Below are 16,019 nucleotides of genomic sequence, written 5' to 3'. Positions count from 1 at the left end.
TTGGTAACAGGCTAGAGTTCATTTAAATTGGAGGTAGAGAGTGTGGCTGAAAGCTAATTTAAATGGGAAATGTTTAATGTTGTATGTTAGGATCCTACAATTATTTGGTGTTGTGTACAAAGAAGGTGTATGATACTGTGCTTTTTGGTAGCTTGTGAGAGGAAATAGGACACATTACATACATACCTGGTGAATTATTTGTGCCTTGAGCCTGGTAAAGACCACTAATTATTTCATAGTCCAAGAAAGTGAGGACGGCAAATAAAGGACAAAGATCTGTCTATAGGGGAAAGATTCTGTTGTCGAGATGAAATATTTTGATGGTAAGAACGGAATTGTATCATAAGGCAGAGGAGAGCTAATAATAGATTAGGGTCTGTGGATGTGGAAAGCTTCTGTTATTGGGCAAAAGGTTCTTGAGTGAAGAATGAAATGGTTCATTTGGGAACGCATTCCTTTTCCAAGGTCTGGATCAGGACCATGATTACCAGAATCACCACAAAGGTAATTTCTCAAACGTATTTTATGTTTCAGTTGTATGAAGAAGTCATTGTTGTTGTAGCCAGTGGCAGCAGTTTAAATCTGATGCAATACCTCCTGAGAAATAGTCATTCAATCTGATAAGCTAACTTCTAATCAGACAAGTATGACTTTTAAGCGAATGAGCTTTGGGGAGTATAAAGAATATTATTAGAATTTGGTTGTCCTAATTAACCTTTGATTTTTTTCATGACATGAATTTGGTGATCGATCCAACGTAGTCTTCTAATCAGTGGTGGATTTTTAATGAGCTCCTGTTAGTAATTTATATATCTTTATACCTCTACATGTCTTTTTTTATTAACACTACAACCGTTTTTTTTACTGTTTTTTTTATGTCAGAGGTGGTAGGTTAGTATTTGGGATTAGGTGTACTCTGAGACTAATCTTTATTTGCGGCCTTTAGCATATGGGTTAAGTTATGTGCCACTTGAGGATTTTTATGAACTGTCATGTTGTGTAGTTCTTCCCTTGGCTGCTCGTAGACCCATGCATTCTCCAAAATTGGATCTTTCATATCTCAAATACTTTACTATTCTCCATCGTCAAATACTTTACTATTCTCCATCGTCAGGCTGGGACTCTTCGGTAGACAAACTTAATACAGCAATGTTTCCGTTCACTTACATAACATTGAAATAGCCATTGTTTATATGTAGTCCTTGCACCTCAATGTGCGACCCAACTCTGGCCAATAAGGTGGAGAGACACAGAGCCACCAACTCCTCACTGAGCTGCTCAGAATCTCTACCAAAGTCAAGCTGATAATAGGGGAATCCCCAGAACTTTGCCATTCACTTGATAGTGATGTTTTCCCCTTAAGGTTTTGTTTTCCAGTCCTGCCCCTGGGACTTCACCTATCTCTGTTTAAAAGAAGATAGGCAGTTTTAGTGCCTTTTTGGGCAATTGCTTGAGCTCTTGAAGTCTTTCTTGTGACTGACATTCCCTCCAAGATTAGAGCCTTATTTAGGCCTTGCCTATCCTATCAAGCCAAGTAGATCTAACAAAACAAGCTTTACAAGAAATGCCTGCTGTGCTGTGATTTTGATATTTATTTGATACCCAGTGATTCTAATGATGACTTTGCCTATCACCAACCAACGCTTTACACTAATCAGTCAGGGTTTCCACCTCTTCCCTTAGTCATGGTCCCAGAAGAGTTATTGCACATTTTATAGCATATCCTGACGCCCCTGACTTCTCAAGCTGCATGTTCCCCTCTCCAAACATAACAGTAGAAGGAAAAGTACAGGCGTTGTTCCCAAACTGGAGCCTTAATACCTTGGATCATTAGGTTCTGGATAACATCCTGCATGGTCATGCAATAGAACTTTGTGCCAGGGCTCCTCGAACACCACTGAGAAAAGAACACCATCTACATCTGAAGACCTTAAAGGTGATGAATGAAAAAAATCTTCAGAAAATGGATATTCAGCCTTTACCAAAAGCCCAGTGCAAACAGGGATTTTATTAATGTTTTTTTGTGTGCAAAAACCCAGGAGAATGGCATTTGATTCTAGACTTCAGGATACTCATAAGGTTTATAAAAAAAACAGTCCTTCAAGATGATCTCCCTCCTTTATTTTCTATAACACTTCAACATGATCGACTTCCTAGCATCTTTCTATTTGGTGGATGTCTATTTGTATGTACTGATCCATCGGAAACACAGGAAGGTTATTCAATTCAATGATCATCCCCTGCAGTTCAGAGCACAACTCAGTGTACTTTTGGTACCAAGAGTCATCACCAAATTCATATCTGATGTGGAGCACCCTTGTAGCAGCTGACTGTAAGGAAACTCCCTAACTGCATAGCTGACTCTTCAAGGGTCCATTTTCTGTGTTCCTGGGCTCTTGCATCTGCACAGCTGTCCTGAAGACTTATCATTCACAAGAAAGAGATGAGAAACTAACATCACTAGTGCAGGTTCTCAACCTTTATTCTTGGGACCCTCAATTTCATCTTACCACGGGTGAATCTCTCTAAGGATTTGGAGCCCTGCTACATGTCAGTGAAGTATGTCCAGGGTCTGCAGACTGTACTGACATATGCTCTATGTAGGCACAATTGGGATTACTATAAGTAGGATATTAATATGAAATAGCTGAAATTGATTTACAAGTAATGGGGGCACATCCCACCCATGTCTGTTTGTCACTCCCCATAATGCAAAAAGTCCACTTTTCACAAACAGGTTGGTAAAACCCAGCAACACAGGAAGAATCTCTGTCAATTTCTTGGTCAGGAATCTTTGCATATGCTTTTCCTTCAGTCTTTCTCCTCCCACAAGTACTCCTAAAAATAAGAAAGAGAAGTTCAGTTTGATTCTGATAGCATTAGCTTGGGTCAGACAGTTCCGGTACACAGATGTTTGGCATCTGTTAGTCAACATTCTGATTCAATCCAGAACACATCCTTGACTACTTACCAAGGATCATAGTAGGATTATGCTTCACAATCTGCAATCATTTCACCTGACTGCCTGGCTGCTAAAGACTTAGGTCCTGACAAATGTATTACAGGTGTCAAAGCATATAATGCAGTTGTAATACGGGTTACAGGATATCCGTCACATTTGTGATGGAGCATCCCATCCGCCAAGATCTAACTCAGGCTGTTAGAGTATGGCTCGTTCAACATTCAACCTAATTACCAGACCATCCTGAAAGTAGTATGAACAGCCTCTACAAAAACATGTTCCTTAAAATGGAAAAGACCGTGGGCCGATTCACAGAACTAACTTAAGACAAAATCCTAAACTTACTACCATTTTGGTATTCACAGAAGGCACTTACTCATTTTGGTATTCAAAGAAGGCACTCATTCTTGTATTCACAGAAGGCACTTACTCATTGATGAGTAAGTGCCTTCTGTGAATACCAAAATTAGCAACTTACTCATTTTGAGTAAATTACTCATTAAGGTATTCACAGAAGGCACTTACTCATTGATGAGTAAGTGCCTTCTGTGAATACCAAAATGAGTATCTTACTCATTTTAAGTAACTTACTTATTTTGAGTAACTTACTCATTTGGGCATTCACAGAAGGCACTTAAGTGCCTTCTGTGAATACCAAAATGAGTATCTTACTCATTTTAAGTAACTTACTCATTTTGAGTAACTTACTCATTTGGGCATTCACAGAAGGCACTTACTCATTGACGAGTAAGTGCCTTCTGTGAATACAAAATGGTAGTAAGTTTAGGATTTTGTCTTAAGTTAGTTCTGTGAATTGGGCCCCTTGCTTTTGGGTGGCAGATCATAATCTTGACGCCATGGACATCTCACCCAGATGATATAGTGTTATTGCTATGGCAATCCTTATTGCAGCATGTTGGACTTGGCCCGTTTCCCCCAAAATGTTTAGCTTTTTGCCCCCTAATTTGAGATGTCTCCCCCATGGTAATAAACCTCTATGGGTCATGTGTGGTGTGAGATGCCTTGTTAATATGTAATGTCATGCAATGGTGTGAGCACTTGTCAATTTCCCCCATTGTAAAACGTACCCTGGTGAAATGCTGTGTTTTAAAATGGATGCCCAGGCTATGTGTGTGCCACCTGACTGCAGGAGGTTAGCAGTCTAGTCGTCAGGTACCCAGCCACCCCAGCATTTGGAGGGAAAGCCTGGCACCCAGGGTGCTCTACTCCTCCCCCTGAGCCAGTTTAGACCACAAGATTCTAGAAGGTTCTGGCACTGTCTGGGAAGAGGGTATAAGTAAGGGGGATGTGCCACCATGCTTGTAAACAGAGCTGGGACAGGAGTGCGAGGGGACCTGCTGCCAGGGGATACCGCCACTTGGGCCTGTGTGCTGGACCTTGCACCGAACCAGAACCTCCCTACTGTCCCAGGGCTTGTAAAGCCCCACTTCAGGAGTTCAAGGCTGCTGTGTGGGAGGAGGGCCACGCTGCAGTGGGGATGGTGAAAGCCTACCACCTTGCTTTGATGATGCCCCAACTACCTGCTGACCTGGCCCAGTAGTGCTATTGCTCTGTCCCCCGGGCCCCTGAAGAAGGGGGGCCCCCCTAGGTCCCTGAAGCTGTTGGGACCTTGCACCACGCAAGCGCTGCGCAAAGAAGCGCCCAAAAAGGGAAGGAGTGCTGTGGACTGGAACCCCCGTCCCCCAGGAGGTGAGAAGAATTACCCTGGGCCTGTTGCTGGGACTGTCCGCCCCCCTTGTGATGTGTGCCTGCCAAGCGCTGTACCTGCTAAGCACTATCCTCGTGAAGCTGTGGCCCTTTGGAAGAGCTGTGAGGAGCTGCCTGTTAAGCGCTATAACTTTGGAGCGCTGGGGAAGTGCTATATTCCTGCCCCCAAAGCGCCTTTGTTTACTCTAAGCGCTATTATTTCCCAGAGCGCCGTATTGGGAGGATTGTGTGGCCCCAAAGGAACTGTGGACCTGAATAGCGACGCGGGTGCCTACCCCGCGTTTTGGCGCGCTTTTGAGATTCATGAAAAGGAAGCCTACCCCTTATCGCTGCCGATCTCACCACCGCAGCCCGGGGAGTGTTGGCGCTGCCTCGCGCCGGTTGTAAGCTGCTGTAATCACCGCCGCGGCCCGGCGCTACATTGGGGAGGCCTCCGCTGCTGTGAGTGCCGTCGCGGCGGCCCCTGGTGCCAGGAGAGGGCCGCCGGAGTGGGGAGAGGGCCGCGCTAGGCCCTGAAGCCGCAGAGTGCCAGCATCACGTAGCTGGGGCGCCGGTGATGTCACCAGCCGCGCCCCCAGCCCGGCGCACACGGATTGGCCCGAGCGGTTGTGCGCAGCGATTGGCTGCCGGCCGGGCAGCCAGAAGAGGTTGCCGGGAACTCGGAGAACCCTGAGGGAGGTGTTGCGGGGGCTCCCATGACCAAGAGGAAGCCCCGTGTCCACCGAAGCGACCGGAGCGGGAGCCCACCCCGCCGGTCTGAGCTCCCACCTGCCGCGGAGGACAAGCTGTCTTCGGCGGGGCCCTCGGAGAGTGAAGGAGAGCCCCGCGTGTGCCCCGCGCCAACCGCAGGGTCAGAGTCCCCGAGGACCCCGCAAACGAGGGTCGGAATCAACGGGAGGAGGCCCGGAGCCCCGCATTACTGAGAGGGGACCCCGCGAGTTAAGCGCTGGGCAGCAGGGGCCTCGAGGCACATTGTCGGTGTCTGGCCCCTAGCGCAAAGGAGACCCCAGAGGAGCCGGAGCCCCCACCTTCCCCCGCAGGATTGTTGGTGAGTGGGGCTTGTGCTGGAGTTGGGGGGTGTGTCGGGGCACAGGGTCGGTGCCCACTCCCAGGGACAGTGTTGCCTTCCAGGTGCCCCGTCTGGCAGTGGGCACCTGCAACGAAGGGCCAGTCAATAAAGGAGGAGACTGCTTTAGTTACCCCTATGTGAGACCCCTAGAGTACCCTGTGACAGAAGGGGCCCAGAGTGTTGAGGGGCCACTGTTGGAAGGGGATATTGAATCTAGAGACGCCCTCCCTTTGGGACTGCGCCCATTACCACTGTTTAGATCCCTGAGGTAGCCTTTAGCCCATGTGTTGCCCCTAGAGAATGTGGGCCTAGATAATGGTGACACCTACATACTAATGTGCCTATGCTCGGGTGCTCAGGTTGATGCCCCATGTGAATGCCAAAGTTAGGCTTCTGTGTTCTTTCTATGTGATGGACCCAATGTTAAGTATAGGCCTGATGTTAAGGTTTTGCGCCTAATGTTGATTTGATGGGGTATTTACTTGCCCCAGGATGCTCCAAATAGTTCTTGATGCCCATGGTAAATGTGAATATGCCTTTCTAGGCCTGATGTAATGTGGTATGCTCATGGTTCCTTTTGTTGCAGTGGATGCAGATGCCATGCAGGAGATGCCTTCATACCTAATGTGTATTTTAGGTCCAATGCTTTAGTTTACGCCTACAGCTTACTTCTGGGTGAGGCCAAGGATGAAGGTCTGAGTTTGCCCTGCAATATCAATCATATGTTTTACGCATTTCCTGACATTCTTTTCATTTCAGCTGGACACCCATGGACTTACTTACCTTTTATTCTTTTCCTAGTTTCCTTGTACATAATCCCCCCGGTATACTTGCTCTGGCGCCAGTTGGAGCCTCATTGTGATTACGGCTGTTATTGTGTTTTACCTTTGCAGGTTGGAGATAATACAAAACGTATTCTTTTTCCAACCAGAAGCAGTGTCGTGTCTCTTTTGTGGTGAGCCTGGTGCGTTGTCTGTGGGTACTGCGTGAATGCTTTACACATGTCCTCTGAAGTTTGGCCTGCCTGCTCTGCTCCATGCTACCCCCCGTAGAATTGGCAACCCCATTTCTAACATTGTTGGCGAGCGGTGGGATAGGACTTGTGTTTGCGCAGTATCACAGCGGCCACAGGTTACATTGCAAATAGAGCACTGAGAAGTAATCACAGTTTTTGGGGAATATTGTTTGGCTGAATATTGATTTTCTGATTACTTCCTCCTGAAAAGTGTTTTGGAATTGTGTCCCCTTGTTCCACTGTGGGTGTGTCCCGGGTGTACCTTGCCACGATGGGGTTGGTTTATGATGAGGACGAACTCATGGAGTACACCGAGCAGGAAGTGATAGATTTCTGCAAGGAGAGAGGGATACCCCCAGTAGGCAACATTAGAAGGAAGTTGTTTCTCTATGAGGCCCTCAAGAGGGGGGAGCCCTTAGAGATCGGTGGCGACCTGTCTGATTACCCCGCCCCTCGATTATTTGAAGGGTGGATTTGGTAGAGACCAGAGGGAGGGCTCCCAATCCATTACCCTGGAGGGTGGTTACCCCGATGAAGAGGAGGAAGAGTTTGATAGGGCGGAGACGCCAGTAGCTGATGAGGACACCGTAGATAGGGAGTCTCGCACTGGGTCCAGTCCCGGGGGCACTGCCCCATCCCTTTCCCGGTCCCCAGAAGAGTGGGTAGACAGAAGGGAAGAAAGGGAGCATCGGCTGGCGCTTGCAAAGCTTCGACATGCCAAGGAGTTAGTGCAGTTGTGGGTGGAAGAGCAGAGGCTAGAGACGGAAATGGTCCTAGCGCAAGAGAGGATGACGGAGAGACTAGCTCAGGTAAGTAAGTTGTCCCCTGAGAGTGGTTGTTTTTTTGGTCTGGATTCACCAGTGAGGGTGAGATCCAGTGGTGGCAGTGAGAGTGGTTCCAGTGCAGGTAGTCCCACTCCCAGAGCCCAGGAGACCGTGCCTGATTCCCAGGAAGAGGGGGACGGGTTAGTGTTCAGGGGCAGGGGAAAGCTGTCCCACCAGTCCTGGAAGGAGTTTGCGGAGGAGTGTTGGACTGCATTGGAGGGTTGGTTGGTGGATTGCACAGTGGATAATGGGGAAGGGTTGTTCCAGGTAGTCATCAAGGAGCGCTTGCTACGCAGTTGGTTTCCCCAGTTGCGGCACCATCTGTTGCAGTGTAGGTTCTCAGACCCCAGGGAACTTGCACGGGAGGCAGACCTTTGGGTAAGTGCCAGAGAGTCTGAGAGGGCATTGGGGAAGGATCCTAAAGGGAGTGGTGCAGGGATCTTCCGACCCAGCGAGGCGGAGGAGGTGAGGAATAGCCCAGCTAGGTCCCAGGATAGTGAGATGGTTGTAGGGCCTCACATCCCATCTACAGGAGGGAGTGAGACGGGGAGGTGTCCCGAGGTACCCCAACCGCAGTCACAGGGCCTGGAGAGTTTGATAAGGGAACCCCAGGTTGGGAGCCTAGGCTGTCCGGATGTGCCTTCCAGTGAAGGGGATCCCCTCGTGTCAGGAGAACCCGGATCATCAGTAATCGGAGCTCCAGTGGTTCGGGGGTCTGACCAGTCACAGGGTTTAGATCCTGGACTGGGGTTCCAGGTTCAGGGGTTGCCTGACCTGGAGGGTGGGGTACCTGTAATTAAGGTCCCTACCGGTTTGACTCCCAGGGGTACTTCTCCGGGTAGGAGGGTGTGGAACTCTGGGAGGGGGTACAGAGGGACGAAGGTTTCTCCTCTGTCACCGGCTCAGCCACAGGGCGCAGATCCCGGGTTGGCTGGCCAGGTTCAGGGGTTGGCTGACCTGGCGGGTGGGACTTCTGTAATCAGAGTCCCCCCGGATTTGACTCTCAGGGGTACTACTCCAGTTAGGAGGGTGCTGAACTCAGGGAGGGGGTGCGGGGGGGGACTCGCCCCTGTCACCGGATCAACCTGAGGCTTTGGGCTCCAGGTTGGGGAGAGAGAGGTTGTCTGAGGGTGTCCCTAGGAGAAGGAGAGGGCGGAACCCCAGAAGGAGAGGTAGGGGGAGGAGTGCTGGTCAGCCCGAGGGTTCGTACCCCAGGTGGGAGGACCAGTGGCAGTTCGGTAGGAGGAAAGTGGTAAAAAGGTACTACGGGCCTGAGGCTAGAGCCTCCCACTCTGTGAGAGAGCAAGGGCCAGAGACTTCTGGATGGCCTAGAGGCCAGTCCTGGCCACATCCCACTAGAGAACACCAGTGGGGTGGTTTGGTTGGTGAAGGGAGGGTTGCGAGAGTGAACCATCGGGTTCCGGAGTGGAGAAGAACCTGCAGATGCCCCTGCAGTTGCGTCCACCTTTTTCCGCCCCAAACAGGGAAGCCCATCAAGGCAATGATTGGTCTACCCTGGCTTTTGGGGGGGGGGGGGAGTTGTGTTGGACTTGGCCCGTTTCCCCCAAAATGTTTAGCTTTTTGCCTTCCAAATTTGAGATGTCTCCCCCATGGTAATAAATCTGTATAGGTCATGTGTGGTGTGAGACGCCTTGTTAATATGTAATATCATGAAATGGTGTGAGCACTTGTCAATTTCCCCCATTGTAAAACGTACCCTGGTGAAATGCTTTGTTTTCAAATGGATGCCCAGGCTATGTGTGTGCCACCTGACTGCAGGAGGTTAGCAGTCTAGTCGTCAGGTACCCAGCCACCCCAGCATTTGGAGGGAAAGCCTGGCACCCAGGGTGCTCTACTTCTCCCCCTGAGCCAGTTTAGACCAGTTGCCTCAAGATTCTAGAAGGTTCTGGCACTGTCTGGGAGGAGGGTATAAGTAAGGGGGATGTGCCAACATGCAGTGAGACAGAGCTGGGACAGGAATGTGAGGGGACCTGCTGCCAGGGGATACCACCACTTGGGCCTGTGCGCTGGACCCTGCACGTTTCCAGAATCCCCCTACTGTCCCCAGGGCTTGTAAAGCCCCACTTCAGGAGTTCAAGGCTGCTGTGTGGGAGGAGGGCCACGCTGCAGTGGGGATGGTGAAAGCCTACCACCCTGCTTTGATGATGCCCCCACTACCTGCTGACCTGGCCCAGTAGTGCTACTGCTCAGTCCCCCGGGCCCCTGAAGAAGGAGGGCCCCCCTAGGTCCCTGAAGCTGTTGGGACCTTGCACCACGCAAGCGCTGCGCAAAGAAGCGCCCAAAAAGGGAAGGAGTGCTGTGGACTGGAACCCCCGCCCCCCAGGAGGTGAGAAGAATTACCTTGGGCCTGTTGCTGGGACTGTCCGCCCCCCTTGTGATGTGTGCCTGCCAAGCGCTGTACCTGCTAAGCACTATCCTCGTCAAGCTGTGGCCCTTAGGAAGAACTGTGAGGAACTGCCTGTTAAGCTCTATAACTTTGAAGCGCTGGGGAAGTGCTATATTCCTGCCCCCAAAGTGCCTTTGTTTACTCTAAGCGCTATTATTTCCCAGAGCGCCGTGTTGGGAGGATTGTGTGGCCCCAAAAGGAACTGTGGACCTGAATAGCGCCGCGGGTGCCTACCCCGCATTTTGGCGTGCTTTTGAGCCCGATCTCACCGCCGCAGCCCGGGGAGTGTTGGCGCTGCCTCGCACCGGTTGCAAGCTGCTGTAGTCACCGCCGCAGCCCGGCGATACATTGAGGAGGCTTCCGCTGCTGTGACTGTCGTCGCGGCGGCCCCCGGAACCAGGAGAGGGCCGCCGGAGTGAGGAGAGGGCCGTGCTAGGCCCTGAAGCCGCAGAGTGCCAGCATCATGTGGCTGGGGCGCCGGATATGTCAGCAGCCGCGCCCCCCAGCCCGCCGTGCACGGATTGGCCCGAGCAGCCGTGCCCCATGAAGGCCGCGCAGCGATTGGCTGCCGGCCGGGCAGCCAGAAGAGGTTGCCTGGAACTCGGAGAACCCTGAGGGAGGTGTTGCGGGGGCTCCCGTGACCAAGAGGGAGCCCCGTGTCCACCGAAGCGACCGGAGCGGGAGCTCACCCCGCCGGTCTGAGCCCCCACCTGCCGCGGAGGACAAGCTGTCTTCGGCGGGGCCCTCGGAGAGTGAAGGAGAGCCCCGCGGGTGCCCCGCGTCAGCCGCAGGGTCAGAGTCCCCGAGGACCCCGCAAACGAGGGTCGGAATCAACGGGAGGAGGCATGGAGCCCCGCATTACTGAGAGGGGGGCCCCCGCGAGTTAACCCCCCACCTTCCCCTGCAGGATTGTCGGTGAGTGGGGCGTGTGCTGGAGTAGGGGTGTGTGTTGGGGCACAGGGTCGGTGCCCACCCCAGGGACAGTGTTGCCTTCCAGGTGCCCCGTCTGGCAGTGGGCACCTGCAATGAAGGGCCAGTCGATACAGGAGGAGACTGCTTTAGTTACCCCTAAGTGAGACCCCTAGAGTACCCTGTGACAGAAGGGGCCCAGAGTGTTGAGGGGCCACTGTTGGAAGGGGATATTGAATCTAGAGACCCCCCCATCCCTTTGGGACTGCGCCCATTACCACTGTTTAGATCCCTGAGGTAGCCTGTAGCCCATGTGTTGCCCCTAGAGAATGTGGGCCTAGATAATGGTGACACCTACACACTAATGTGCCTATGCCCGGGTGCTCAGGTTGATGCCCCATGTGAATGCCAAAGTTAGGCTTCTGTGTTCTTTCTATGTGATGGACCCAATGTTAATATAGGCCTGATGTTAAGGTTTTGCACCTAATGTTGATTTGATGGGGTACTTACTTGCCCCAGGATGCTCCAAAGAGATATTGGTGCCCATGGTAAATGCGAATATGCCTTTCTAGGCCTGATGTAATGTGGTATGCTCAAGGTTCCTTTTGTTGTAGTGGATGCAGATGCCATGCAGGAGATGCCTTCATACCTAATGTGTATTTTAGGTCCAATGCTTTAGTATACGCCTACAGCTTACTTCTGGGTGAGGCCAAGGATGTAGGTCTGAGTTTGCCCTGCAATATCAATCATATGTTTTACGCATTTCCTGACATTCTTTTTATTTCAGCTGGACACCCATGGACTTGCTTACCTTTTATTGTTTTCCCAGTTTCCTTGTACATAATCCCCCCGGTATACTTGCTCTGGCGCCAGTTGGCGCCTCATTGTGATTACGGCTGTTATTGTGTTTTACCTGTGCAGGTTGGAGATAATACAAAACGTATTCTTTTTCCAACCAGAAGCAGTGTCGTGTCTCTTTTGTGGTGAGCCTGGTGCGTCGTCTGTGGGTACTGCGTGAATGCTTTACACATGTCCTCTGAAGTTTGGCCTGCCTGCTCTGCTCCAGGCTACCCCTCGTAGAATTAGCAACCCCATTTCTAACACAGCATGAGAATCTTTGACAGATCTACTGTTTGTTATGAGGCTTCTAATGAATATTTGCCTGACTAGCTGAGAAAATCTGAGCAGCTCAACGAATGCAGGGAGTTCGAGTTCTGTATCTCTCCAACTCATTGTCCAAAGTTCAGGTCACACAATGGGGTGGATGGACTGCATAAAGTCTATGGCTTTTTCAATGTTATTCAATCATATGGAAATACTGCTGTATCAAAATTGACTAGTGAAGGTCCCCAGTCGAATGACAGGAAATATTAAAGCATATGAACCTTTACAATATACCAAAGCTAGAGAACTGTGGGTACTGGTAAGTACATGTTCTTGCTTACTGTACCGTGTCTAATGATGTGTCTTTTTAGATACAAGGCTTTGTGTCCAGATACATGGCCCAACTGGCATGGCCCCCCAGAGGAGGGAGTGGAGAGACTTGTGAAGTATGTTGGCTACAAACCTGAAGACTACAAAATGGGAAGGTAAAGCTACACGAAAGAGAGATAAAGGTCTTTAAGCCTATGTCAAATCATGACAACGCTGCTCACCACACTTCTGTCATAGGTCAAAAAGCTACACACTGTCAAATAATAGCTGGAAGACACCCGGGAAATCATGTTTATGAATGTGATATTAACTCTAGCGCTTTAAAGTCACAAAGAAGCTAACAACACACTTAATAGATGTATTTCAAGTGAAGGTTAACCATCATAAGACACAATATGAAGAGTCAAACATATACATATTGCCCAAAAGAGATTTTTACATTTAGCAGTCTGTAACTGAAGCAGCACATGTCCAGTTAGATTTATTTATACTAATTCATCATCTAAGATACCAAACCAGATATACTTTTTCAAGCTCTTTTCCATTTCCCTGAAGCATTATTTTAACAGTTGATGCCTTTAAAATGGAGATGAATCTCCATTTTAAAGGCACAAAACAGAGTTTGATTGAATAGGCAGAGGCAGTCTCCCGTGGCCATCTGATAACTGACAAAAAGATAGATACCTGCCAGTAGGTCAGAAAACCCCATGAAAAGGTTTCAGGGAATATACAATAAACTAAAACAAAGACTGTAAAACAATACAGAGTAAATGACAAAGCAAGACATCTTGCGCATTCAACTACAGAAAAAATAAAAGTAGAAATGACTCACCTCACTCCCAATCTCTTGCAACATTGTTACATCGAGCCTTTTAGCCCTTAAATGGTTTTAGCCCTTAAATGTCCACGAAACCTACCTCATAGTTACTACAATATGACCAGTATCAGCAGCACTCATCGTTTTATGTGTGCAACCTCTGGTATAAAATAACAACACTACACCAAAGGTGGTGTACTGGAAGGAGGGAGGTATAGGCGTTACTTTCATATACCTGGAGTTTTGAGGACAGCTCAGGTGTTGCTCATCCATTTCTTTTGTTTGAACAATGAACTGGAGCAATGAAAAGAAGACTAAGACATATTTGTGCAAGGGAGACCTCTCAAAATCATCTGTAACAGTTTACTTCACTGCTTATACACTTCTTTGCTTGGCATGCATTCTGTACTGAAAAATATATATATATAGGTTAGTATAGTATGCGTACACATTAAGGAGGCAATTAGGATGGCGGGCGGACTTTGCCCGCCCACCATCCTCACGGTACTTGGGACCGCCCGCCATAAAGGTGGGGGTCCCGTGGGGGGTATTAGGATGCACCCGCCACAGTGGCGGGTGCATCCTGCATTTTTAACATTGTGGCGGGCGGTCCTCTCAGCACTGCCCGCCACAATACTAAAAATGCATGTATGCATTTGTATACACAAAGCGGCAGGAACCGCGCGGTGCCTGCCGCTTTGTGTATGCAAATGCTGGGTATGCAAATGCGTAAGTACCCCCCATGTGCACTCCCCACCTCGCCTTCACTCCAGGGGCCTGCAGGGGGCCCCCGAAGTGAAGACCGCCTGCCTTTCCGTGGCGGCATGGTCACCACAGAAAGGCATCTGTTGCAGCCCATACTAATATGGCTGGCGGTGTCTGATAGACACCGCACCCATATTAAACCTTTTCCACCCCGGTCGCAAGGCGACCGGGTCGGAAAAGCGGCGGACGGTCTTTTCGTCCGCCGCTGACCCCCCAGCCATGCTAATATGGCTGCCCGGCCGGGGGCTCCTAATGGGCACCTAAGAGTGGTACATACATATAGCACTGCACACAACTACTGTACACAACATCATTAGCACAAGATACTAATGACTATGTGTAACACAGAGTTTCTGTACTTATAGAGAAAAGGAAAATATCTGTGTGCAAACACAAGTAGAAACAGACCTAAGTGCACACCTGCTCTGAGCTTCAAAGAAAACAAACTCAGTCACCACTAGAAATGGACCTACTTGCACACAACGATAGTGCTAATACTCTGGGTTTCAACACCACTGAGCCCCTTACTAAAACCTAGATGATTTAGCTCCGGTCCTGGTGTCCGGTGTCAAGTTCTGATGCCAAACGGAGCTTATTGCTAAAACGCAGGTAAGCATCCAGTTGAAGGAAGTCTGGATATAGAGTATTGCAACCACCAGCTTTTCTGGAACTGTTGTGAAGCGTTGAGAAAGAGAAATAGGAGGTATAAATACCCAGGATTTGAAGATACCAGCTGAAAAGTTTGAATTTTGCTAGAGTTCTCTAAATGTCACAAGAGGATGATAACAGGCACCTGGAAGGAGCAGATAATTTATAACTCCTTTGGGGTGCCTGGCCTAGCATGGAAGGTAAGGAAGGTGACTAGAAACAAGTGAGTCTTTCATTTGTTGAAGAATAATGTGACACATAAATGGAAATGAATGGCATTGCAAAAGGTTTTATGGACAGGGAGCCATGTGCTCAGAATAGCATAAGTGTGCTTATGATGCTGCTACTCCAACCCTCTGACTTCACATCCTGACACAGGGGTAGTCCTATGACGTCTAGAAACGTGTGGCTATGCTTCATTGTACCATATTTTTGTATATGTAACATATATTATTTACCATGTGTGACCTAAAAGATTTGGAAGAATATTCACTGTGCAAGAGACACTCTCCCGTTCCCAAAACCATCACCTTTGCCACTTTCTTTTCTCTAATCCACAGACATCAGAGTTTGCCAATGGAAAAGGTAGTCCAGTGTACGTATACTCTTAGGCACTTCCTGTGACCAGAAATACAGATCAATATAATTACCAATGATATGAATCAACACATTGTGATACTTTTCATAAGAATAACTGAGGATCATTCTGTTGCTCTATAGTTCTACAGCATTGGATCTTTCACAGATTTGAAACTGTTTGATAGCCACTTAATTTTCTGAAAAGCTTAAATTAACTTTTTACCATCTTCATTTGTATTGCTACTGGTGACAGCACTACTGTTGACGAGAACAACAGCAACAAAGACTCTGTCAATAACACATCTGTCAATGACAACACTGCTAACAAGCACACTCTTAACAAGGACAACATCATTGATGGTGAAGGCACCATCAATAAGGCAAGTTTCTACTTCATCTGAAGTTTTTCATTCAGAGATGGATATTCCATTGATGGTAGTAACTGAGCCTAAATTACTAAGTAAAGTATCTCCACAGCCGCCGCCTAAGCTTCTAAACTCAGAAGAATCATAAAATGATGGTTCCTTTAGCCTAGCCTCCTGCCCAATGCAATTAATAATAACATGTCTCGACTCCTCCAAAGTCCAACACTTTCCCTACAGTTACTCTGGTTGGAGTAGTAATAATAAATCTGATCCCTCCAAAATTTAACACTTTCCCTAATGTTGCTTACGTTGGAGTGGGAACAGTAAACCTGACACCTCCAGAGTCCAACACTTTCCCAACTATTGCTTATGTTGTAGTGGGAAAAGTATATCTAACCCTTCCAAAGTCCAAGATTTTCCCTACTTGTGGTCAGTTTGGAGTGGGGGTAGTGAATCAGACCCTTCAACGTAAAAAAAACATTATCTGATTTTTAATA

At 48.7% G+C, this 16,019-nt stretch overlaps 1 protein-coding gene across 1 annotated transcript in view; it reads left to right on the top strand.

Moving 5' to 3' along the window:
• The window catches only part of MYO1H (myosin IH), a 749,175-nt gene that overhangs the window by 310,442 nt on the left and 422,714 nt on the right, over window positions 1–16,019 (top strand). Inside the window, exon 19 of the mRNA XM_078666099.1 lies at window positions 12,390–12,503. Coding sequence (XP_078522225.1) covers window positions 12,390–12,503 — 114 coding nt within the window. The remainder of the gene's footprint in view (window positions 1–12,389; window positions 12,504–16,019) is intronic.

Source organism: Lissotriton helveticus, chromosome 11, assembly GCF_964261635.1.
Source record: "Lissotriton helveticus chromosome 11, aLisHel1.1, whole genome shotgun sequence".
Classification (NCBI taxonomy): Eukaryota; Metazoa; Chordata; class Amphibia; order Caudata; family Salamandridae; genus Lissotriton; species Lissotriton helveticus.
The sequence above is the reverse complement of the archived record's forward strand: the minus strand, read 5'-3'. Positions and strand labels throughout refer to the sequence as shown.